This window comes from Liolophura sinensis, chromosome 6, assembly GCF_032854445.1.
Source record: "Liolophura sinensis isolate JHLJ2023 chromosome 6, CUHK_Ljap_v2, whole genome shotgun sequence".
Lineage (NCBI taxonomy): Eukaryota > Metazoa > Mollusca > Polyplacophora > Chitonida > Chitonidae > Liolophura > Liolophura sinensis.
In genome coordinates this window covers 77344315-77371101 of record NC_088300.1, presented here as the reverse complement: position 1 = coordinate 77371101, position 26787 = coordinate 77344315, and the positions used below count along the sequence as shown (strand labels likewise).

Here is a 26787-nt window from a genome sequence, read left to right as displayed (position 1 = left end):
GTGGTCAGTTTTACACGCGGAGGACGCCATGCCCAAGAATTATAACACTTATACGATGGTGGTCAGTTTTACACGTGGAGGACGCCATGCTCAAGAATTATAACACTTATACGATGGTGGTCAGTTTTACACGTGGAGGACGCCATGCTCAAGAATTATAACACTTATACGATGGTGGTCAGTTTTACACGCGGAGGACGCCATGCTCAAGTATTATAACACTTATACGATGGTGGTCAGTTTTACACGCGGAGAAGGCCATGCTCAAGAATTATAACACTTATACATGTATGATGGTGGTCAGTTTTACACATGGAGAACGCCATGCTCAAGAATTATAACACTTATACGATGGTGGTCAGTTTTACATGCGAAGGACGCCATACTCAAGAATTATAACACTTATACATGTATGATGGTGGTCAGTTTTACACGCAGAGGACGCCATGCTCAAGAATTATAACACTTATATGATGGTGGTCAGTTTTACACGCGGAGAACGCCATGCTCAAGAAGTATAACACTTATATGATGGTGGTCAGTTTTACACGCAGAGGACGCCATGCTCAAGAATTATAACACTTATACGATGGTGGTCAGTTTTACACGCGGAGAATGTCATGCTCAAGAATTATAACACTTATACGACGGTGGTCAGTTTTACACACGGAGGACGCCATGCTCAAGAATTATAACACTTATACGATGGTGGTCAGTTTTACACACAGAGGACGCCATGCTCAAGAATTATAACACTTATACGATGGTGGTCAGTTTTACACGCGGAGGACGCCATGCTCAAGAATTATAACACTTATATGATGGTGGTCAGTTTTACACGCGGAGGACGCCATGCTCAAGAATTATAACACTTATACAATGGTGGTCAGTTTTACACGCGGAGGACGCCATGCTCAAGACTAATAACACTTATACATGTATGATGATGATCAGTTTTACACGTGGAGGACGCCATGCTCAAGACTTATAACACTTATACGATAATGGTCAGTTTTACACGCGGAGGACGCCATGCTCAAGAATTATAACACTTATACGATGGTGGTCAGTTTTACACGCGGAGAACGCCATGCTTAAGTATTATTAGACTTATATGATGGTGGTCAGTTTTACACGCGGAGGACGCCATGCTCAAGAATTATAACACTTATACGATGGTGGTCAGTTTTACACGCGGAGGACGCCATGCTCAAGAATTATAACACTTATACGATGGTGGTCAGTTTTACACGCGGAGGACGCCATGCTCAAGAATTATAACACTTATACGATGGTGGTCAGTTTTACACGCGGAGAACACCATGCTTAAGTATTATTAGACTTATATGATGGTGGTCAGTTTTACACACGGAGGACGCCATGCTCAAGAATTATAACACTTATACGATGGTGGTCAGTTTTACACGCGGAGGACGCCATGCTCAAGAATTATAACACTTATATGATGGTGGTCAGTTTTACACGCGGAGGACGCCATGCTCAAGAATTATAACACTTATATGATGGTGGTCAGTTTTACACGCGGAGGACGCCATGCTCAAGAATTATAACACTTATATGATGGTGGTCAGTTTTACACGCGGAGGACGTCATGCCCAAGAATTATAACACTTATACGATGGTGGTCAGTTTTACACGCGGAGGACGCCATGCTCAAGAATTATAACACTTATATGATGGTGGTCAGTTTTACACGTGGAGGACGCCATGCTCAAGAATTATAACACTTATACGATGGTGGTCAGTTTTACATGCAGAGGACGCCATGCCCAAGAATTATAACACTTATACGATGGTGGTCAGTTTTACACGCGGAGGACGCCATGCTCAAGAATTACAACACTTATATGATGGTGGTCAGCTTTACACATGGAGAACGCCATGCTCAAGACTTATAACACTTATACGATAATGGTCAGTCTTACACGCGGAGGACGCCATGCTCAAGAATTATAACACTTATACCATGGTGGTCAGTTTTACATGCAGAGGACGCCATGCCCAAGAATTATAACACTTATACGATGGTGGTCAGTTTTACACGCAGAGGACGCCATGCTCAAGAATTATAACACTTATACCCTGGTGGTCAGTTTTACACATGGAGAACGCCATGGAATTATAACACTTATACGATGGTGGTCAGTTTTACATGTAGAGAACGCCATGGAATTATAACACTTATACATGTATGATGGTGGTCAGTTTTACACGCGGAGGACGCCATGCTCAAGAATTATAACACTTATATGATGGTGGTCAGTTTTACACATGGAGAACGCCATGCTCAAGAATTATAACACTTATACGATGGTGGTCAGTTTTACACATGGAGAACGCCATGCCCAAGAATTATAACACTTATACGATGGTGGTCAGTTTTACAGGCGGAGGACGCCATGCTCAAGAATTAAAACACTTGTATGATGGTGGTCAGTTTTACACGCGGAGGACGCCATGCTCAAGAATTATAACACTTATACAATGGTGGTCAGTTTTACACGCGGAGGACGCCATGCTCAAGAATTATAACACTTATACGATAATAGTCAGTTTTACACGTGGAGGACGCCATGCTCAAGAATTATAACACTTATACGATGGTGGTCAGTTTTACACACGGAGGACGCCATGCTCAAGAATTATAACACTTATACGATAATAGTCAGTTTTACACGTGGAGGACGCCATGCTCAAGAATTATAACACTTATACGATGGTGGTCAGTTTTACACGCGGAGGACGCCATGCCCAAGAATTATAACACTTATACGATGGTGGTCAGTTTTACACGTGGAGGACGCCATGCTCAAGAATTATAACACTTATACGATGGTGGTCAGTTTTACACGTGGAGGACGCCATGCTCAAGAATTATAACACTTATACGATGGTGGTCAGTTTTACACGCGGAGGACGCCATGCTCAAGTATTATAACACTTATACGATGGTGGTCAGTTTTACACGCGGAGAAGGCCATGCTCAAGAATTATAACACTTATACATGTATGATGGTGGTCAGTTTTACACATGGAGAACGCCATGCTCAAGAATTATAACACTTATACGATGGTGGTCAGTTTTACATGCGAAGGACGCCATACTCAAGAATTATAACACTTATACATGTATGATGGTGGTCAGTTTTACACGCAGAGGACGCCATGCTCAAGAATTATAACACTTATATGATGGTGGTCAGTTTTACACGCGGAGAACGCCATGCTCAAGAAGTATAACACTTATATGATGGTGGTCAGTTTTACACGCAGAGGACGCCATGCTCAAGAATTATAACACTTATACGATGGTGGTCAGTTTTACACGCGGAGAATGTCATGCTCAAGAATTATAACACTTATACGACGGTGGTCAGTTTTACACACGGAGGACGCCATGCTCAAGAATTATAACACTTATACGATGGTGGTCAGTTTTACACACAGAGGACGCCATGCTCAAGAATTATAACACTTATACGATGGTGGTCAGTTTTACACGCGGAGGACGCCATGCTCAAGAATTATAACACTTATACGATGGTGGTCAGTTTTACACACAGAGGACGCCATGCTCAAGAATTATAACACTTATACGATGGTGGTCAGTTTTACACACGGAGGACGCCATGCTCAAGAATTATAACACTTATACGATGGTGGTCAGTTTTACACACAGAGGACGCCATGCTCAAGAATTATAACACTTATACGATGGTGGTCAGTTTTACACGTGGAGGACGCCATGCTCAAGAATTATAACACTTATACGATGGTGGTCAGTTTTACACGCGGAGGACGCCATGCTCAAGTATTATAACACTTATACGATGGTGGTCAGTTTTACACGCGGAGAAGGCCATGCTCAAGAATTATAACACTTATACATGTATGATGGTGGTCAGTTTTACACATGGAGAACGCCATGCTCAAGAATTATAACACTTATACGATGGTGGTCAGTTTTACATGCGAAGGACGCCATACTCAAGAATTATAACACTTATACATGTATGATGGTGGTCAGTTTTACACGCAGAGGACGCCATGCTCAAGAATTATAACACTTATATGATGGTGGTCAGTTTTACACGCGGAGAACGCCATGCTCAAGAAGTATAACACTTATATGATGGTGGTCAGTTTTACACGCAGAGGACGCCATGCTCAAGAATTATAACACTTATACGATGGTGGTCAGTTTTACACGCGGAGAATGTCATGCTCAAGAATTATAACACTTATACGACGGTGGTCAGTTTTACACACGGAGGACGCCATGCTCAAGAATTATAACACTTATACGATGGTGGTCAGTTTTACACACAGAGGACGCCATGCTCAAGAATTATAACACTTATACGATGGTGGTCAGTTTTACACGCGGAGGACGCCATGCTCAAGAATTATAACACTTATACGATGGTGGTCAGTTTTACACGTGGAGGACGCCATGCTCAAGAATTATAACACTTATACGATGGTGGTCAGTTTTACATGCGGAGGAAACAGGAGCCGAATTTCATAAGTCACAGTGGTCTCCAACAATTTGAGCAGTAGCTTACATTCCATTATAAAAGCTTCAATGAACAGAAATTCTGACATAGTTGTTCCAATTTTGACATTACAGCAACGATGTTCCCTGAAACAGGTGACACTGTGTGACCTGATCAATTTAATGTTCAGTGAGATGTAACTACCCATCTCATACTGGCTCAGTGAAATGTAACTACCCATCTGATATCGGTATACTGAGATACATGTAGCTACCCACCTGATACTGGCTCACTGAGATGTAACTACCCATCTGATAACAGCTCAATGAGACATAACTACCCATCTGATATTGGCTCAGTGAGATGTAACTATCCATCTGATATTGTTATACCGAGATACATGTAGCTACCCACCTGATACTGGCTCACTGAGATGTAACTACCCATCTGACAACAGCTCAATGAGATGTAACTATCCATCTGATATTGTTATACTGAGATACATGTAGCTACCCACCTGATACTGGCTCATTGAGATGTAACTACCCATTTGATATTGGCATGGTGAGATACATGTGGCTACCCATCTGATACTGGCTCACTGAGATGTAACTACCCATCTGATACTGGCTCACTGAGATGTAACTACCCATCTGATATTGGCATGGTGAGATACATGTGGCTACCCATCTGATACTGGCTCATTGAGATGTAACTACCCATCTAATACTGGCTCAGTGAGATGTAACTACCCATCTGAAAACGGCTCATTGAGATGTAACTACCCATCTGATATTGGCTCAGTGAGATGTAACTACCCATCTGATACTGGCTCATTGAGATGTAACTACCCATCTGAAAACGGCTCATTGAGATGTAACTACCCATCTGATACTGGCTCATTGAGATGTAACTACCCATCTGATATTGGCATAGTGAGATACATGTAGCCACCAATCTTATACTGGATCAGTGAAGTGTAACTACCAAACTAATATTGGCTCATTGAGATGTTATTACCCATGTTTTAGTTCGTCTCATAGATCAATATTTCTACTCGCCCGAATTTACCACAATGAAGATCATATCTGACAGCCATGTTTCCATGCTGTTACAATAATGACATTGACACGATGAGAAGAAGAAGAAGGGAACTCGCTACCTCATACAATGTCAACCAGCCTTGCTATCTATCGGCATGTTTGTCCCTGCATGACTCCGTAGTTATACAGAGGAGCTTTGCTATCAGCTGGCATGTGCCTTCAGAACTCTGTAGGTATACAGAAGAGTGTTGCGATCAGCTGGCATGTGCCTTTCCAACCCCGTAGGTATACAGAGGAGCCTTGCTGTCGGCTGACATGTGCCTTGCCTATTTCGTAAGTATACAGAGAAGCGTGCAATCGGCTGGCATGTGCCTTCCTGACTCCGTAGGTGTATAGAGGAGCTTTGCTATTAGCTGGCATGTGCCTTCTGGACTCCGTAGGCATACAGAAAAATATCCTCACCTATTCGGCGAATACAGTAGCTTATCAAAGGCAGATTGACCAATCGCACGTCTAGAATTTTCAATGAATTGTGATAAGCACTGATATTAACTCTGGTAGACAGACGTAGCCATTCTATCCAAACCACGATATACGCTGTCTTGCATGTCCAACATTTCCTCATATTGGCTCACCATGCCATTCCCCATATCCTGATATCAGTTCACCCTCCACCCCAGGATACCGGCTCACCCTGTTCACCCCTGCTCTCAATCCACATATCCCCTGATATTGGCTCACCATGCCACTCCCCATCTCCTGATATCAGTTCACCCTCCACCCCAGGATACCGGCTCACCCTGTTCACCCCTGCTCTCAGTCCACATATCCCCTGATAATGGCTCACCATGTCAACCCCCACCCCTGTATCTCCTGATATCAGTTCACCCTCCACCCCAGGATACCGCCTCACCCTGTTCACCCCTGCCCTCAGTCCACATATCCCCTGATATTGGCTCACCATGTCAACCCCCACCCCTGTATCTCCTGATATCAGTTCACCCTCCACCCCAGGATACCGGCTCACCCTGTTCACCCCTGCCCTCAGTCCACATATCCCCTGATATTGGCTCACCATGTCAACCCCCACCCCCATATCTCCTGATATCAGTTCACCCTTCACCCCAGGATACTGCCTCACCCTGTTCACCCCTGCCCTCAGTCCACATATCCCCTGATATTGGCTCACCATGTCAACCCCCACCCCCATATCTCCTGATATCAGTTCGCCCTCCACCCCAGGATACTGACTCACCCTGTTCACCCCTGCCCTCAGTCCACATATCCCCTGACATCGGCTTACCTTAAGTGTGATATTTTTCAGCAGTGTATCCTCAAGGACTGACTGTAATTTTTTGTTGATCTCTAGGGACAGCTCTAGATTCATGTGGCTGTCTGAGGCGTGTGAGCTGTACACAGAGGCCATGATTCCTCCTCTCCTAGCCAGTTCAGCCTGTAACATACACCAGAAATAGACTTCATACAGCATCACCCTCATACAACTGACATGAGCACTCTGACAAGAAATGAGTACACTACAAATGACTCAGCTCATCAGTATGACCCGCTCTAATAGTCACATGCACAATCATTACAAAAAATACTTAATAGTCATATATTTTCTTTTTCTACAGAACATGCTAGTTTTCACATGCCCATACATGCATTTAGATACCTTAAATTAGAAGTAATATCAATGTCAATCAGGATGCATACAAGTTTCAAAGAAAGGGTAGGATTAAACCTAAGAAGTGTACTTGCTCTCATTTACCATTCCATCAGTGATAACTTAAGGATGTTCCATAACCATGTGCACGAGGGAAGATACTACTCATTAAAGTATGCATCAATACAGCCTATATACTTGCTAGCAGAAATGGCCAATCAAAATGTGCCTATGTCATTTTACACTGTGTAATGAATGTGAGTTTTGTTAAATGGTGTGTAGACTTTGATCCGCCAAGCCCACCCAGTAGATGTGTAACCAATGAACCTGCAGACCTGCTGCAAATGTTCCCAGGCTGTATCCACCTAAAGGGAAACCATAGCCATATCCCATAACCAAACGAAGCAATTAAAATCAAACACCCAAAACTTCACCCGCATTAAAACCAATGAGATAAATAAAGAAAAAGCAAAGGTTCATGTTTAAAGCTGCATAACTGATGTTGGTTAATATTTGCTATAGTTACATAAAACAAGGTCAATGAATCTGTATACATCAATCTTCAGTGTGGTGATATCTATCTTGAGGCCTTGATTGACTCTTAGGCACATGTTCTCAATACTTCTTAAAAATATATAAAGTGTATTTACATCTTACATCACCACCATCTGAATTGGAAAACTATGAACAGATACAAAAGCTTAATAACGTTTCAATGTTCAGCTACAAACTATGATAACTCCGTGCAAAAATGAAAGGAGAGGAAATTCAAGAATGAAGTAAACCATAACTGAATTAAGAACAATCTTATACACCTAAATTAGGCAATCTTGCCGAATACATCTATGTTCCAGATATTAAAGTCAGAACACCCAAAGTGTAAGAATCAAGGGTTAACAACTAAAGGAGCCAGCATAGCTCAAGGAACATGTGTAAGGTGAGGGTGTGGAGTAACCATAGTTACCTGAACTTCCTGTGAGCGTGTCTAAGCAACAGTGAACAAGGAAAGGTTAGTGATAGGGGAGAGGGGGAAGATGTGATTTAGTGCATAAAAGCAGACATTATCTTCACTTCTCTATAAAATTTAATGTGACAGATTGTTCTTAAGACTTTTCTATCCAAGCTCCACATATAAAAATAGTTCTATAGCATTCTCTAGTAACTAAAACAAAAAACAAACAGCTGAGATTTAAAACACACAACTGGCTGATAGTGTTAAATTATGGTTAGTAGTGTGATAAGATAGCTTCAATTATATTGTGTATTTAAAACATCTAAACACAGTGAAAGTATCCACTACAAAGAAAAGGCAATCAACAGGAATGAAATCATCCTTTTGTCAGTTTTTTTCTTTGTTATCAAAACAATGAACTCTATTCACAAGGGAAAGGTGTGCAGTAAGCATTTCACAATTGCTCTCTAGACAGACATCTTTTTACAAGAAACTATCAGCTCTTGAAGTATGGTGAAGGCATTAACTAAAATGCTTTTTATAAACCATTCATTGGCAAACTGGCACAACTTTACATAAAAACACAGAAACTGCAATGTATGTGTATCTTCCCTCATGCATGTGGTGGTAAAACAGAGGTATTTATAGCATCCCTGGTTGCAGAGGGGAGGGACTTGTGCACAATGAACCTTATCATTACATGTATCCAAGTCCATAGAGCAGCTGGGATTGTGCAGGAATACAAACAGCCTACCCGAGATGTATAAATCAACCCTGCCAAATGTGGACAGGTCAAACTTGATGACTAGATTGGAAACTCCTACCTTGTTCAGATCCATGTTTTCTGTAGACAAAGCTCCAGACTCTTCTCTCAGCACATAATTCTGTATAATTCTGAAATGCCAAACAACTTGGAAATGGTGTATCAAATGTGATGTCAAAAGTAACAGGTGTGTTTTCAAGTTTTCAATTAACATTAAAGTAAAAATTGATACCTGGGTGTCCGTTTCAGTTTTCCCAATGTGCCCGATTTTTCTTACTTGTGCAATACTTTATCAATGCATACATAACTTTGATCTAGTGTTGTCTTTTCTTTTCAGAACAATACTGTTTTTGAGGTTTATTATACACTACGTCTTATGAAGCATTCAAACGAGTGGCATATTCACTACATGGTGACAAATCTCATTCCCTTTCACACTTTAACCCATGTGAATTCTACAAACCTTTTCTTCTTCTTCACTTCACCAACAAGCTGTTTTATGTGATCTTCCATAAATTCTATCTTCTCGTTTTTCCGTGCATGAGCCTTTTGTAACTTCACTATTCTATCAATGAGCACTTGACGATCTATCTCCACCTGTTCTACTATGACTGGGTACTCCTACAAAGTATGAAAGATAAAATCATAACAAGGGGTGAAATCACTCTGCAAACACTAACTTGTGGCTCTCATAAATGTGAAGAAATTCCTTTTAAATATTCAACCATTTTTATGATACCTGATCATATTTCTTGGACTGTGTGTCTTATCAATAATTAGGTAGGTGAAATGCAAAACCTGTGAAATGGGCTACTGTTCACATAATTATGTATGTGCTTCAGCAGTACAAAGTGTAAAAGTTATGACAAAAAAGCACATTTTTGTTTTCAGCTGAAGTTAAACAATTAACAATTATATTTTGTCTGATGAAGCCAAAATCCAAACCATTCTTACAGTTTCTCATAGTATATTCCAAGATCCCCACCATGAAAGGGTAGCAGTTCTGCCTCACCTGTTGAGGAGCCTCTACTGGGACTTTAGCGGCAGGGTGAGCATGACCCCCATTCACATCTCCCTGAGCCGTGTTGAGCGACCCATTAGAACTGGTCCGTGAGCCCATACTGAGCGACTCCTTACCCTCCCCCTTGGCATCAATGCTTTCCAGTTTACGGCGAGCCTGCTGGAGCTGTCGTGTCAGGTCCTGTCAAATAGAGCAAATGATTACATATCTAACTTCACACTAGAAGGCCAGAAATGTAAGCATTCCATACAGTTAGTCACACACTTTCTGACTAAATGATACGTAATTAAATCAGCTGGTTCTAGCTGGGTGTTTACTGGTCAACACCTTGAGCTAAGGTAACAAGTAATGGTATGCAGAGGACTTTGGAATGTTTGATATGCAACAATTTGCCACTGTGGGAAAGGTGCTTAGGTCTCTCCAGTTTTATCTGGCAATATGACGAAAATGGAGTACTTGTTGAGACAGCGGGTATGTGAAACGTTAGCCTTTGGATCTGTGAGGTGTGAACAAACAGAAGCTGCGACATTTACAACTGACAAGTTTAGTGGCCAAACTTACCTTGATGTTATTTGCATGTTTTCTTTTTATTGTTTTCATCTCATCTCTTTGCTCTTCAACCTGTCTTCCCAAATCTTCACCTATTCCAAACAGAAAATGAATTACAGTTATACGTATGACATAAACACTTGGTCTATCACTGTCCTGTTTTAATGGTAGTCCCTCCCATACAATATATTAACTCTACACCTGATAAACCATGAAATCTGAGTATAACTGTCAGCAGGTTCACCTGAAGGTAGCTATCTACATAGTTGTAAATCAGAGCTGGGAGCTTTGATTTGCATGTGAATCAGAGTTAACAAGCAGAAAAAAAATTTGCATCAAGAACACTGTCTTTATTACTTACTTGCTTTTGTTTTTGCGTGTAAACTTTCCTTTAGCTTTTCAGTTTCATCTTTCCTGGATTTAATTTCCTCCTCTAAATGGTCCGACTGAAAACAAGAGTGTTTTATGTCTGTCAAACCTTGAAGTAATCAACTCAAGACAATATATGTACTTAACAATGTCTCAGAGTGATGAGCAACTTATATCCATGACACTACCTCCAAAATTATCAACAAGATAAATATCTCTCCGCTGACACAAATAACCTAAATGCCCAGACAAAATAACTATTTACTAATATTTTGGACCATAACAAACAGCTAGGCATACTTACCAGACTTTTTAGTCTTGTTTCAAATTCTTGTATCTCCAAAGCTTTTTTCTGGTTGTCACCACTCAGTTTCAAAACCTGAAAAAGATACCAAATACATTTCTCTGTTAGACCCGAGTTTAAAGGCAAAATTCAACACCTACTGATTCTTTCCAAAAACGAACAACATCTTCACACCCCTTTCTTTCCACTTGTTGTGCACAAAAATGATAATGGCTTTACTGCACTTCAGCAGACATATTGCGGCAATCACTGTACAAAGAGTAGTACAGTATATCAGAAAACAGGAAGGTACAAGCCACCTGCAGGAGGACCACATAATTTTTATCTTATATACCATTTGCTTGTAGATAGAGGGCCCACTGATATTCCAAAACTTCGTAAATCCATTTGTTGATTTTGTTTTAAATCATATTACAGCACCATAACACAGAAGAATCATCCATACATGCGAAATGTATGAGAAATTTGTGAGAGTGGTATAAGGCAGGCTTCATCACAGAAAATGTCCTGTATATTTAAGTTTTATATTTACTAAACTAATGGTTTAAACTGTATCCTGTAGAATGACTACCTTTCCATTGAGTGCTGTGTTTTCAGACTGTAAAAGAGCATTTTTCCCCGTCAGTGTCTTGGTTAAATCCAGGAGATCACTTTCTCGTTTTCGACAGCTCTCTATTTCAGCCTGCAGCTCCTTGTTGTTAAGTTTTAAGTCACGGATATCAGCATCAAGGGACTTAATTGTATCCTGAGCTCTGTACACCAAAAGAAGCTTTAATTATCAACTGAACTGCAGCAATGAAAGACACAAGTGTGCATAGAAGTCCAGAATTTACAACTGCTATCAAGCCAAATTCTTACTACTGATCAACTGCTATTATATTTGAAATATTAAGCAATGAAATCTGATCATAGGGGTAAAAATAATACACTTATATAAATATTGCATAAATTTCATGCATAAATATATTACAGAAATGATCGATCATCACCTTTAGGCTCCAGAATTTGGCTGCCTGTTATGTATGGTCACATTTTATTCAGTGCTTTCCTTGATTATATTGGTTTTTGGGGTAGTTTATCTTTTCTTGTGTGTGTTTTGTTTTTTAGCATTTCAGTACAAAAAGACCACTGTATAGACATTGAGAATGCTGACCTGTCAAAATCACTCTGAATGTAGAAGAGTTTGTCAATCTTGGTCTGAAGTTCTCTGTTCTCCTTCTTCTGGCTCTGTATGATGTCCTTGAACTTGGTCAGTGTTTCCTCATTGGTCAATCTCTCAGCCTCTTGAGCACGCACCTGGATAACAAAAGTTTGAGCACCTCAACATATACCTGTCATAGCAACATGAGTAACATGAATAACAATGTCATCAGGCTTGGCGTTGGTCATCAAAATGCACAGAATCCTCCTACTTCCAGGTCACTCTTGAATACATTGCTGACATGAAGAACCAATACAAGAGAAAATGGAGCAAATTATAAATATTGAAGCAATGCACCTTACTTTCAATAGGCTTCTGCTCTAATACAACAAATTTTACAACTCTGTATGAAGTAGTTCTTTAGATATCCTTGTAATGCCAAAAAGTTTACTGAAATACAAACAAAGCGACAATGCTTGTACATCCTTAAACAGCCAATAAATACAAGTGTCTATAAAACATGGCAAAAAAGCTTAATATTATGAAAGCTTTAACTGATTCCAGAAAATGAAGTGTGATCACGAGATATGAAAATGGAAGAGCGTATGACAGTAAGGAATAGACTGCCCCCATCTGGCATGTCCAGCTACAAAATAATATGTCATATATAAGTGCTTCCAGCTACACACTCACCTTGTCTTTATAAGTATTCAGTTCTTCAAAGTTATCCTTATACTGTACTTTTAATGTTTCCAGCTCTTTCAAAACTGCATGATAAACCTTGAAAAAAAATGAAATAAAAATAAAATCTTTCATGATTTCTGCTTTTAAAGTAAATGTGTCTCTTAATTTCTAGAAAGGAGGCATAAGTCAGACGACCACGTTTTTTAAATTTTTTTCTTCTTGCATATTGCATTAAAAACATGGTCAAATACTTCATTTTTTATGTTGTTAACATAATGTCAGATTCTGTATTACATTCCTCATGTACATAACAGTGTAATGCAATCTGAATAAGGCTTACCTCTCTGGGGGAGTGTTTTAGTGAAATATATCACGGTGTAATGCAGCCTGACTAAGTCTTACTTCTCTGGGGGAAGATTTTAGTGAAGTATATCACAGTGTAATGCAGCCTGAATAAAGACTTACCTCTCTGGGGAAAGATTTTTGTCATGTATATCACAGTGCAATGCAGCCTGACTAAGTTTTACTTCTCTGGGGGAAGGTTTTAGTGTTCGCTACCTTCAGTGTAATGCAGTCTGAATAAGGCTCTCCCTGGGGGAAGGTTTTAGTGAAATATAGCACAATGTAATGCAGCCTAAATAAGACTTACCTCTCTGGGGGAAGGTTTTAGTGAAGTATACCACACTGTATTAATGCAGTCTGACTATAAAGGCCTGTCTGTCTACTGAAGCTTACCTCTCTGGGGGAAGGTTTTAGTGAAGTATACCACAGTGTATTAATGCAGTCTGTCTATGAAGGCCTGTCTGTCTACTAAAGCTTACCTCTCTGGGGGAAGGTTTTAGTGAAGCATACCACACTGTATTAATGCAGTCTGACTTTAAAGGTCTGTCTGTCTGTCTACTAAAGCTTACCTCTCTGGGGGAAGGTTTTAGTGAAGTATACCACACTGTATTAATGCAGTCTGACTATAAAGGTCTGTCTGTCTACTCAAGATTACCTCTCTGGGGGAAGGTTTTAGTGAAGTATACCACACTGTATTAATGCAGTCTGACTACAGAGGTCTGTCTGTCTACTTTACCTCTCTGGGGGAAGGTTTTAGTGAAGTATACCACACTGTATTAATGCAGTCTGTCTATGAAGGCCTGACTGTCTACTAAAGCTTACCTCTCTGGGGGAAGGTTTTAGTGAAGTATACCACAGTGTATTAATGCAGTCTGTCTATGAAGGCCTGACTGTCTACTAAAGCTTACCTCTCTGGGGGAAGGTTTTAGTGAAGTATACCACATCGCATTAATGCAGTCTGACTATGAAGGCCTGTCTGTCTACTCAAGATTACCTCTCCCTGGTCAGTCTTCTCCTGTTTCTCCAACAGAAGTTCTGTTTCTTTCTTCTTCAGTCTTTGGTCCAGTGTGCTGGATTTCATCTCTTCAGATTCCTTGTAAACAAAACCAATCAATGATATATCTCCAGAGAATATGCAAAACAACTTGACAGGACGCACACTATATTTCTGTTAAAGGAGAAGAAAACTTAAAAATATGACACTAGAGGCTGAATAGAACACATTTTTTTTTCCATCTGGTGGTGCCTGCTGCATAATTTTGCCATTTTTCCTCGCCATACATGTGAAGCCTGAAAACAGCAAAGCTGGCATAAATTGATGAGTCCATCATGTGCTCCATCTTTACAGCTCTGTAATTTATTCTGGGAGTGTGTTGCCTCTCAGCCAATGAGAGTCGTTAAAACTACCGGCTTGTTCATGTAAACTTGGAACCAACACTCCAGTATCCTGATCGTCAAGCGAAAAACAAACTGTATTGTTCGCTACCTTCTGGGAAGAGTTCTGTCAGAAATGTACAAACTGCACTTCGGCGGTTTCCGACGGCAATTCTCCTCCTAACACAGAAGACTTCAGGACTAGTTCTTAGGCAAAATAGAGTCGCCCACAGCAGATTCTGGCGCTGACTTTGCTTATAATTTATCAACTTGAGGTACATACTAGAAATTTTTTATGGCATGCACCTGCGAGGAAATGTATACTCTTTTCAATGGTATTTGATTGATATTTAAATTTTTTTCTCCTTTAAGTCAACATTACTACACGTCTTCAGAGTTTCAGAGCAACCTAAATAGATTCTTTTCAAATATAATTGTTCAATCTGACTAATATACCTGGTAATACATTGACTTTCTTTTTATATCACTTAATCTAATTAATGGGGAAATAATACCATGCCAAAAAGCATTTCCCTTCCATGCATATATCATGTATCAGTTTTATGAGAGGAGCCTGGAGAAACCACTGGCTATCTTTGTATATCAACCATCCTTGTCTAAGGGAGCAGGGTTTCAGCTAAACGACCTCACTGGAAGAGGGCCCATCAACTGTGACAAAAGAGACTCTTTATTCTATTAACAGAATAGAAAAATAAGTTTGAAGTATGTGATTTCATCACTCACCTGGTAAGTTTTAATGATGGCTTGACAGTCACGACGGATCTGTTCTGTCTCTTCTTTAGCCTCCTTTATCCGAGCATTTGACTTCTCCAACTCCTTCTTGGTTTCCTTGGAAATTACACAAACTTCACAGGCTATATGCATGTACAAGACTACCTAGTTTTATCCAATAAGTATATCTAATTCATGTACATCTTGTTAAGAAACCATTTCTCCCCTTTCCTGGAAACAAGGAAGTCTGTTGTACAAAATTATATACATCTTTAAGGATATATACAACTAAAGTTTCTTCACAAAATGTCATTCACAGATTACAATATGTTCCAAAAGATATTAAAACTTCGTCTGAAGCACCTCAAGACATTTGAAATAATCAAGCGTGAAATGTCCAGCCTGTGATCCTCTCCACCCCTGGGAATCCCTTCCAGAAGTAACTACACTCACCTTATGTGCCTCCAGTTCAGAAGTAACTACACTCACCTTGTGTGCCTCCAGTTCAGAAGCAACTACACTCACCTTGTGTGCCTCCAGTTCAGAAGCAAACTACACTCACCTTGTGTGCCTCCAGTTCAGAAGCAACTACACTCACCTTGTGTGCCTCCAGTTCAGAAGCAACTACACTCACCTTGTGTGCCTCCAGTTCAGAAGCAACTACACTCACCTTGTGTGCCTCCAGTTCAGAAGTAACTACACTCACCTTGTGTGCCTCCAGTTCAGAAGTAACTACACTCACCTTGTGTGCCTCCAGTTCAGAAGTAACTACACTCACCTTGTGTGCCTCCAGTTCAGAAGTAACTACACTCACCTTGTGTGCCTCCAGTTCAGCCTTCATCTTATTCTGAGCCCATTTGATACGAACTTCTGCAGATGCAATCAACTCCTTGTGTTTCTCCAGTTCTTTGGATACAGATGAAAACTCAGTTGTCTGGAAATAACACACAAGTGTCAACATGATTTTAGCCTGAAGGAGGTTTTGACGAGGCTGAATAAGATTGATCAGGAAACCAATGTACAGTGCAGGATAATGTTCACAAAATAGATATGATATATTTGTTGTCATGGTCCTATGTATAAACTAGGAGAAGACAGGTATCCTGGCAGATACTGCTGATACCACACACTCTTTACACTTCATGCCTATGACACTCATTTATGCAAATGACACTTACACATCTCAGAGTGCCTCCCTAACATGTTATCCACTCAATATCGTACCTTTGTCTGAAGTTCACTACACGTTCTCTGGTAGTCAGCTTTTAGCTGTCGAGCTTTTGTTAAAAACACCTCCCTCTCTCTTAAGATTTCCTTCAGTCGACCTTCAGCTTTTTCTGTGGCCCTCTGAAGGTCAATGTTCTTGTGCTCTGCCTGTGCATATTTGATCACCATGGAGTCCTTCTCTTTACGACAGTCTTCATACATCTTTGTCACCTACAAACACTTCAAAACTGCAGTTCGAACACAATGATGTAGAAAATTCAGATCTTTTACGTTTTTTCTTACACCTGTTCCTCACATAAGAAAATTCAACTTTTTTACCGAACTACGACAACTATGACATACAATACAAATTATAATTGTTCTAATCAAAGGGAAAAACAAAAATAGTTAAATGTTACAACATGCTGGTAAAATAAAACCTGAATGGTCCGAGAATCAATCTGAGCCGTGCTGCAGTTCCTTATCATCCCATCAGCACACATTTCTACTTACCTGATCAACTCGGAGCTTTAACTCGTTCTGTAGCGACATAACAGCTCGCTTGGCAGCTGTATCATGGGAGCAGATTTTATCCTTCAGACCACGGATTTCATTCTGCTGTTGTGATATTGTGTATTCCAGCTATAATAAAGTGCACATATGGAAAATACAAAATAGGAGACACTTTCAGATAAAAAATGCATTTAAAACACATATGCAAATCGGCAGCCTTTGCAACTATTATAAACAGAGGCAGTTATAAAGCATGCAGGACTAAAAATAACGAAGTACATCTTGAGCATGGTTTAGTTGATTTTCCGGTCAAATGAAAGCCTGTAATCACTTCCACACCTTTCCATTCATTCTGGTGATAGTAAATGCTTTGTGACATGCACACTTGTATAGGTGGCAGCACAGAGGTAGGGTAACAAATGCATGTCTTGTTCAACCTCTTCAACCTCTGACCACAGCAGAATTCCATGTGACAAAATGACCAATACCATTGTAATCTAAGTCCCAAAACATATGGTTGGTTAATTAAACCCACAAGCTGCAAGATTATATTGCCAGTCAAGGCATATTTGCTAAGATTTTTCATGATGTACCAGAGGTTCATGTGCATGGGGGAGGGTGCATGTGCACTAAATACAGAAACTGTAGCACAGCATTTTCATGCTGTTGCAAAGATTTTAAATAAGACGCCAACCTATTTTCCTCATCCACTTTACTCATGTTACCCTAATTCTTCAACCTTTTCAACCACCACTGCGACCAATATTTTGAAACATTCTGAGAGAACTATTGGTGTAGAGAAATAATTTGCATGGCTTTATGAAGCTTACATATTTTTAGTGACACAAACAAATCATTCTGGTGTCTTCTTCATAATAACTGCATAAATTCAACTGAAAAAGTGCTTTAGAGGTTGAAAAGTTGAAGATTTACAGTTGTTTGACACAGACGAGTAAATACACATCAGGCCAAAAAATGAACTGGAGTCCTGTAATTTGTGCTTAATGTTCTTACAGCGCCTCTCATCTGCTCTCACATTATATTACTGATTCCAAGTGACCACACCTTCACAGAGGTCTCAAATCTTACCTCTTTTATCTGGGGGAGATATAGATCATCAGCCTGTTGTTTACTTCTGCTGGCCTGTAGCTGCTTTAGATATGTGTCCCTCTCATGGACAATGTAGTCCATTTTCTCAGCCTGTTGTGACTTATCATTCTGTAACCTTCATCAGCACAAACATAACAAATGTTGTGAAGTGCATGGATATTCAGCGATGCAAACAGATGGAAACACATGAACATACTGAGCTATATGATCACATTTAACACATAAATGCTGTTCTGTTACAGTTTGTGCATAAACACATCCTGTTACTGCTTACCTTTGGCAAGTTATACATGCACCTGACTGAAGTCATATATAAAACCAAAAAGCTATATTTATATAATTGCTTTACCTACCACGTCCAAATGACTCACTTTGTTATTATGGAATCCTTCTTGGATAGTTGGTTTTGCATCTCTCCAAAGAGTTGTCTCAGTTTCTCCTCTGAGAGTTCACAAATGGCCACAGCTGGCAAAGATTTCAGGCCATTGACTGGCTCTGTGTTTCCTGTAATGACTACGTTTTCTGCACAACCGGACTCCCCATTCTTCACTACTGCGTCATCAGAGGCTGTGTTTGATTCCAGCTCTGCATCCAATTCTGTCAGGAGGTCATCATCTCCAGACTCATCTCTAACACAGCTTGACACACTAGAGCCTTGTAAAGACTCACACTGCCTGCTAACATGGCCTGTTTCACCTTCACTTTGCATCCATGAGGACAAGCTTTCAACAGATGAATTGTTGGAATTGGAATGCTCGGAATATACATCTCTACTGGAATGTGGTATACAGTCATTTGTTAGTTTACTCTCCTGCAGTGCACAAGCTTCAATGGCAGATGCTTGCAGCGTGGGGAGTTCTTGCATGTTAGTGTCACTTTCAGATGCATCTGCAGATGCCACCTGATTTTGCTGCTGAGATAAGAATGAGTCGGTCATTTCATCCCTGTTTTCACTCACCCGTTCTCCATCTGTCGTCTCAGCAGCCTCACCATTTCTCTCTGAGCTAGCTGGCCTATTTTCTGTCAGGCTTTGTAACATATCCGCAGACCTGAGGAAATCTTCTCCCAAATCTGAACCAGATATTCCTGAGCACAGCTGATCAGCTCGCAAGTCAACATCGTTTATGTTAAAGGCAACCTGTTGACATGGGGGCAAACTTACTGCTGCATCAGAGTGTTCTGGAGGGTTCACACCCACCTGTGATACCTGTACTTCACCTTCCCCAGGTGCCACCTCATCTTCCACCCCTATAACAGGTGCATTTTGTACAGGTTGAACAGCACTGGCATGGCCACGGTCACATTCAGGTGCATAGAGGTCTGTCTCTGAGGCTACATGGAGTTGTGGCTGGTCTGGGCGGCTCACATCGCTGTCCTCTGGTTCATCCCCAGGTTCCCCAGCCTCAAGGGTGCCAGATATGTGACAAATGTCCCCGAGCGGAGGAGGAGGGGTTCTTCTTGCGGTCTCAGTCATCAAATCACCACCCTCTGCTGATGAGGCCACTCCTCTGATGGGCGAACTGTTCAGGTTAGAGAACACCCCGTCCTGCCCCACACTTTCCCCAGCACAGTAGGGAGGCTGTGGTGGTGACACATCTCCCATCTCAGCCTGTAGTGAAGGCTCATCTTGCTCATTCGGACTAGTAACACACAAGGCTTCAACACTTTCAGCTTCAGCGTCACCAGCTTCATTCACAGAACTGTTATGCTGAGATGCCTGAGGTTGGTCCCCACTGTGAAATTCCTGATGTGAGGAATCTGCCTCAGCACGATCATTGCACAAATTTACATCACAAGCATTTTCTTCAGGATCAGATTCTGACAGAGTTTCATTTCCTTCTGGATTTACATGCACTGCACCTTGGCTGTCAGACTCCACTGCAGTATTGTTTGCCTCACCAGGACTCAATGCTGGCAAGTCTTCAGTCCCTAATCTACACCTTGCAGAATCATTGTATTCTAACTCCTGCGTCCAACTCCTGGTTTCATTGTCAGCCTCTGCACACTCCCTACCTCTTTGAGCATCTGAACCGCTCTCAATGTTCGAGAATCCTCCATAAATATCATCTTCTGTCCTTTCAGCTTCAGCACTTCCTAACTGAGCCAGGGACTCAGCATTAGAGCTACTGTTACTCACAACCCCTACACAACCTTCTCTATACAAGCCCTCGACACTGTCTTCTGTCTCCTCTGGTCCTATAGCCTGTAAGTTGTCATCAATTGCGTCCTCAGGGCTATTTGTTACACAGTTCAGACTGCTTTCTGGCCTGTCATTAACTCCATCCACATTGCCTTCAGGCCTGTCAGTGACTTCATTCACACTGATTTCTGGGCTATCAGCTACTGCTTCCACATTGCCTTCTGGGCTGCCAGCGACTGCTTCAAAATCACCTTCTGGGCTGTCAGAGAACCCATCCACATTACCTTCTGGCCTATCAGTGCCTTCTTGGTTGTCAGACACTGCTTTTACATCGCCTTCTGGGTTGTCATCCACTGCTTCCACATTGCCTTCTGACCTGTTAACAATGATTACATCTACACTGCCTTCAGCACTGTTTGCCAAGTTGCCTGACGTTTCCATGTCACTGTTACCTAACAGAGAGTCCAACCAGTCTCCACTCGCCCCTTGAGATCCGGCATTGTTTACTGAAAGTTTACTCTGCCGTGAAGTATCTCCTTGAGGCCCTCCTGACCCCTCGGTACACGTATCACTGCTGACACCTACATCAGCCTGAGGGAGACACTGGCTGCCACAACCTTCTGGTAACTCTGAGCAGCCTTGCCCTTCACACCTGTCCCCCACACCTGTCTGTCTATCTCCCTGAGCCACCCCCTCCCATGCTTCTGACTGACTGTAAGCCCCTGCATCTCTCACATCATCCCTATCTTGCTGATTTGATGCACCATTGGACTCTGGCTGTGGGTCTTCATTAATTCCTCCTCTGCCCCTACTTGAATCGGACATAGCTCACACTGCAAAAAAGGAGAAAAGGGCATCATGTACATTTGTCAAGACTTGCTGTTGCACAAAATGAACTTTCAGAGCATATGTAATACTGGCTTAACCCTAATACATTTCTAAACAATTAACTGGATTCAATCCTGTTAACATATTCAAATTGCTATCACTGCCTAGCACACTAGGTAGACTTTGTTCAGTTAGTATTTACAAAAAAGATGTCTCTTATAAATCAGGAGCCATAAATCATATTCTCCTCATATATGAACACAGAGCATCTTTATTTTTTTTTAACTACATGTAGTACATGTACATCACACATTCAAAAACAGATCAATGCTTCATGGGGTTGCAATACCTATGTAAATAAAGTCTACTTTTGTCTGCTACATGACAACTTATGCCATGAGTAGTGTTACACGAACAGAAATACTACATGTACATGCACAGAGGCACAAGGGTTAAGACAAACCATTATACATGTATTCATTTTTTGTACAGTCAGAGTCAGTTGAACATGTACATCATGGTTATACTTAATAAATAAATATGATTAGTGTTTTGCCAGGAGGTATTACCAGATGCTCAGTGTGCCGCATGTTTACACTAGACAATTGTATCTGTGTATGAAGTGCATCAGAAAATACAGCCACAGCTGAGTTTATGTACTACTGCCTGATAATCAGTCTATATATATGTACACATTCTGCTGTGTTTTCCTACAGTAAGTAAATAGCAAGGCACCAGCTGTTATGTACATGAAAAAAAAAAAAATAAATAAGTAGTGTACTTTAATTATTGATCTCAACTGGTCTCCTTTCAAAAATGTACAAATTAAAAAAAATATTAAAAAATATGCCGCCGTTTCCTCAATGACTCCACTAATCTCCAATCCTTGTGTTGTAAGGCTTTGGCACCACTCTGAGAGGGTATCACTTTGTGGCACAGCTAGACTTCAAGCTACTGAAATAAATATTTCAGATTTCAGATAGTCTGTGATGCCCTGCTATTTACTTACAGCAGCAGTATATACAGAGATTTGTACTGTGTAAAATATAAATGTCCTGGTCTCTTTACACTATCAATGATAATGTTTAAACTAAGACTGGAAAGATACAAAAAATATGATAAGAGGAAAGATGCAAAGGAGATGCCTTGATTTCCATATTTTGTAAATTTACAATATCATGCCACAAAGAGACATCAGTTTGTTATCATAATGTTGTAGTTTGGGAATTGCACTTCGGTCATCACAGTATCCATAAAAGATGTTCCATTCTTCTGTGTTTTATTTATTTTTGCATTTGATTGGTGTCAAGAATACTTATACAACTGCAACCAGCATTATGGTAGGAGGAAACCAGGCCAATCCACAGGTTTCTGGAGATAGCCAGCATGAACTGGACTTGTACTCACAGCAACTGCATTGGTGAGAGGTTCATTGTGTTGCACTGGAATGTTTACCCCCAGCCTTTATTCTTCTCCTTTCACTACTGCTACTGCCACTCACTTAGATCATGGCTTGATTCAGGTATGTGAACATCTTAACTGATTCTGTATTTACTGATCATTTAATATGCTATAATAATCAGGCTATAAGCTCTGTCAACATTTAACTTGCTGAACTAATTTTGGTAGGGTCACAAGATTGATGATGTCACTGACAAGCTTACTGCTTGTCCCGCTGACCTGGTAAATAAAAACCAGATAGATTTCAATCCTCACATTTCTTACTAATGGATGTGGATGCATGAAATTTTAATCTTCCATGTTTGATCTTGAATAAAAGATTATTTAACACGAATTTTGTGATTAGTCTCACAAGATTGTGGCAATCTTGTTCACATCTGCAAAAAATCATTTCTTGAGGTTTACCAAAAACTGAAATATATTAGAAGGATCGAAAAGTGATAAAATCAATGATGATAACATTTTTTTATTGGCTGTAGAAGCAAATCTCAAATCTATTTCCCCAATTAATATTCTGAAATGTATTTCCAGTCCACTCAGGCATTAAATATAGGGCCTATGAGAGATACGATTTCTCGGGAGTTCCACATAGGGGCGCTCGCACATACAACGGAAGTTCGGGTTAGAGCCCTGGCGGATCATGGCCTTCGCGCATGAGCATTTTCTAACCCTTCATCCGATATATACGCTAGACCCCCCCCCCACTCCTCCCCCAAGAACTTGTATCTCTCATAGGCCCTACTGAGGCTGGTAAATATCAGATTTATTGAAAATAGACTTCAATGTGGGGTTCAATTAAATGAGTGCATGTACATAATGTATCTCTGAAGACAATCTTTTTCTCACATGGTTCGGTTTGTGATGTATCGGTACCTGGCAAGATTAAATCTTAACAGCAATGGTTTCATCGTATGATTTTTGCCACACCCACTAAATTAAAACTGAACAGTTACAATCATTCCCCTTCCTCAGAATATTTAAAAGAGTTCTGGAATAAACATACATGATGATCGGCCTGTGATATGATTCTCATCGTAGATGCTAATGGCAAAATCAAAATTTCCCTTAGGCCTATTCAAACTCACGTATGAAGAGACATCGGTGGCACCGACAGAGACAAGCTTAAAAGTTTAAAATTTGTACCTGTCAATGAGTACATCAGTAACCTGTTCAAACATTACAATTTTCATTAATACAAAAATTTAAAAAATAAAACAAATAAACCCATACATTACACGACTGACAGTAGTTTTATGACAGAGTGAGCGTTGCCAGATAAGCCAACAATGTCAGCGATGAGCGGATGAATGGCTTGTTCACAGCGGGTGACAGTTCAGTTGTCAGTTAAACAAGGCGCAATAACAAGCTATCCAGGCAAGGATCGGCGATTTCACGCAGATGTATAAATTCATCTTGTGGCGTAAATATATATACTTACCAAAATAAATCAGAATGATATAATTCTACCATTATATACAACTTTCCTAACGTGATTTCTGTCACTTTTGCCAACAAATCGCCAATATGGCGAGGTATATGCACTGCCATCTGGCGTTAATCTGATGCAGGGGCAAATAACTCTGTAAATTAATTTCCGACGGCTGAACAGTGTGCAGTGCGCTTTGCCAAAAATGACTTCGTCCAAAGTTATACGGTGGTTAGCCTGTAGGCCTGCAACTCTAACAGGAATAAGGCGTACACAGTTTCTCTTTCCTCACATGGAAAAACAGGTAAGCATACTTCTAATGAACAACATATCACATATCTACTTTTCGAAAAAATTGAAACAGAAATGTGATTTTTTTTTTGGTTTCAGGACGATCAGTATCTGTCCTAAAAATTATAAGAATTACAATAGTTACCGTAGGTTAATTATATTCATTAATCATTAAATCGTAATCATTAATTTTAGTGTAGATGAAATCTAAAACCTGAATATCAATGAACTGAAAAATAATGATGTCGCGGTGATGTTAGGATGTTTATTTGTGTTGTGTAACAGCCATATAAAATGGCTTTTATTTCGCATGCAGAACCGGTATCAAGAAGTTTTCTTAAAGGAAAAGAAATAGTGAATTTCAGGAAGCATTAGTAGAGAGACCAATAAAAACTGTATCTGAAAATTACGACTTAATTTTTTCTCAAATAAATTTCAAAGCAATCTGCTGTTTGGATCGTAAGGTGGACTTTGTTTGTCACACAACATTGTCTGTACGTTTATGTTGAGGTCTGAATAAAATTCTTGTGAACTTTGCTTATGGACTGCATTTAGGTGCATGTGCACGAAAAGGTGAATCTGGCATTAAATACTAGGATCTGTTTTAGGGCCAGATAAAAGTGGATGTGACGTCATTGGCATCATACAATATGTAGCTCATAAGACCCACCTTACAATACTGTACTTTACCACCCATGCAATAGACTATATATAATTGAATTTTCTAGATTAGACAAAAATGGAATTAAGTTTTACCCGCCATGTCATCCCGTGTTACTAAATATAATAAGTGCATACAGTATGCCTATATGCCATAAGCCTCGTTGAATGTGAGTTTTTTGCTGTATTTGATGTCATGCGCGCATTGACAAACACCATAAAAATTCAACAGTATTTCGAAACGAGCAAAACTCTGTTTTGTACACATGTCGCGCTATGCAGATCAACAGTATAGCTACACGAGTGAGATGAAAATCACCTGAGCCTCACCTGCAGTAATACGATCTGTCTAAATAATGCATATGTATGTATGCCTTATAACACCCATGGAATTCCAATTTTAAAAGTTAAACTTTATATCAGTTTTTAACGTTACGATGTTGTGAATAATATTAATTGCGGCTCTGATGAAGTTGTTGCTCGCAAGGAGTGCATTGTAGGAAAATTACTGGTCTGTCTTTTTTAAGATGTTAATGAAAGAAGTGTAAAATAGTTTTATATATAAGTTTATATATAAGGTATAGGAAATCATTTTTAAACAAAAAAATCTATATAAATATGCTGTGTAAAACACAAGTTAGTTCCAGGAGACATATTTTGTAAAAATAAAAATAATAAAATTATTATCCCTAGGTCAAGACCCAAGTCTCGACTATTGCTGTAATACCTCAACTTTACTTTGGGCTACTATCCGAACATCCGGCTATGTTGAATGTATATTTGGTGCTCACTGGTATCTCAGTGTGCATGACTTTCGAGGTTCAGAGCATCATTATCATATTTTTTGTTTTGTGTTATAATTATTTTTAACCATCATTACATGAAACTCACCAGATTTGAACTGTTAATCGACTTGATCCTGCCCGTCAGTGACAGAGTGCGACAGTATAAACAAATGCTTGCAGGTATATACAGCTAACATATCATCCAGAGGAAATGTATGTGGTGTATAAGCGAAACATAACAGCAGGCCAAACCAAACAAATGACTGGTTAACGGCAGGTCTGGTATAGCAACTTGAAAGTGACATTGACGTGTAGGATGTGTTACGTGCAACACAAAAATGACGCATGTCATCAGCCCATATCAATCAATCTGGTATAATGAACTAAATCAGTAAATCAACAACTCAACAAAATCATGGTCAACTATCAACATAAGGATCGACCAACTTCATTTTTTAATTTAGGCCTATTTGTTTATTTTAACAGCAATAAAAGTAAATAATTCTCAACTAAATCGTGTAGATACTTACGTATTGATCTTTATTTACCGTATGCGCATGAATTGCGTTGTTTCGAAGATCTCGGACCACTTTCACGAGATTTTCTTCCGTAAATTACGTCACCCTTTAAATGTGAAGTCATGTTGTATGGCCTTTCAGCATCGGGTCGGGCCTATATATTTACATAGTCAATTCCCTATACACACAAAATTTCTCGAAAGTGATAGCTGATAACAGATATATTTCTAACCTGTTGTCTAACTGTTTCTAACCTGTTCTAATTTCTATATTTCTATTAGTCTCATTTACTCATGGGAGCGGCAGCTGATTAAATAAGCCTATCAAGTATGCCATACTTTACTCATAAAAAATACACAAATATACAGAACCTCGAATAGGACATTCTTCAG

The 26787-nt window shown here is 40.0% G+C and overlaps 1 protein-coding gene across 2 annotated transcripts in view; it reads right to left on the bottom strand.

Moving 5' to 3' along the window:
- Positions 1 to 24252, bottom strand: part of LOC135466657 (coiled-coil domain-containing protein 186-like) — a 30321-nt gene extending 6069 nt beyond the window's left edge. Inside the window, exons 1-19 of one of the 2 annotated variants that reach the window (XM_064744274.1) lie at positions 24154 to 24252; positions 18658 to 21259; positions 18266 to 18401; positions 17177 to 17305; positions 16682 to 16894; positions 16272 to 16391; positions 15470 to 15574; positions 14346 to 14444; positions 13019 to 13105; positions 12338 to 12480; positions 11756 to 11936; positions 11185 to 11259; positions 10873 to 10957; positions 10524 to 10603; positions 9954 to 10142; positions 9405 to 9562; positions 9003 to 9072; positions 8191 to 8211; positions 6864 to 7013 (exon numbers count right to left, since the gene is read on the bottom strand). In XM_064744274.1, coding sequence (XP_064600344.1) covers positions 6864 to 7013; positions 8191 to 8211; positions 9003 to 9072; positions 9405 to 9562; positions 9954 to 10142; positions 10524 to 10603; positions 10873 to 10957; positions 11185 to 11259; positions 11756 to 11936; positions 12338 to 12480; positions 13019 to 13105; positions 14346 to 14444; positions 15470 to 15574; positions 16272 to 16391; positions 16682 to 16894; positions 17177 to 17305; positions 18266 to 18401; positions 18658 to 21251 — 4635 coding nt within the window. In that variant the 5' untranslated portion in view covers positions 21252 to 21259; positions 24154 to 24252. The remainder of the gene's footprint in view (positions 1 to 6863; positions 7014 to 8190; positions 8212 to 9002; positions 9073 to 9404; positions 9563 to 9953; positions 10143 to 10523; positions 10604 to 10872; positions 10958 to 11184; positions 11260 to 11755; positions 11937 to 12337; positions 12481 to 13018; positions 13106 to 14345; positions 14445 to 15469; positions 15575 to 16271; positions 16392 to 16681; positions 16895 to 17176; positions 17306 to 18265; positions 18402 to 18657; positions 21260 to 24153) is intronic. The other variant, XM_064744275.1, reaches the window with a different exon arrangement.
- Between the last annotated feature and the right edge of the window lie 2535 nt (positions 24253 to 26787).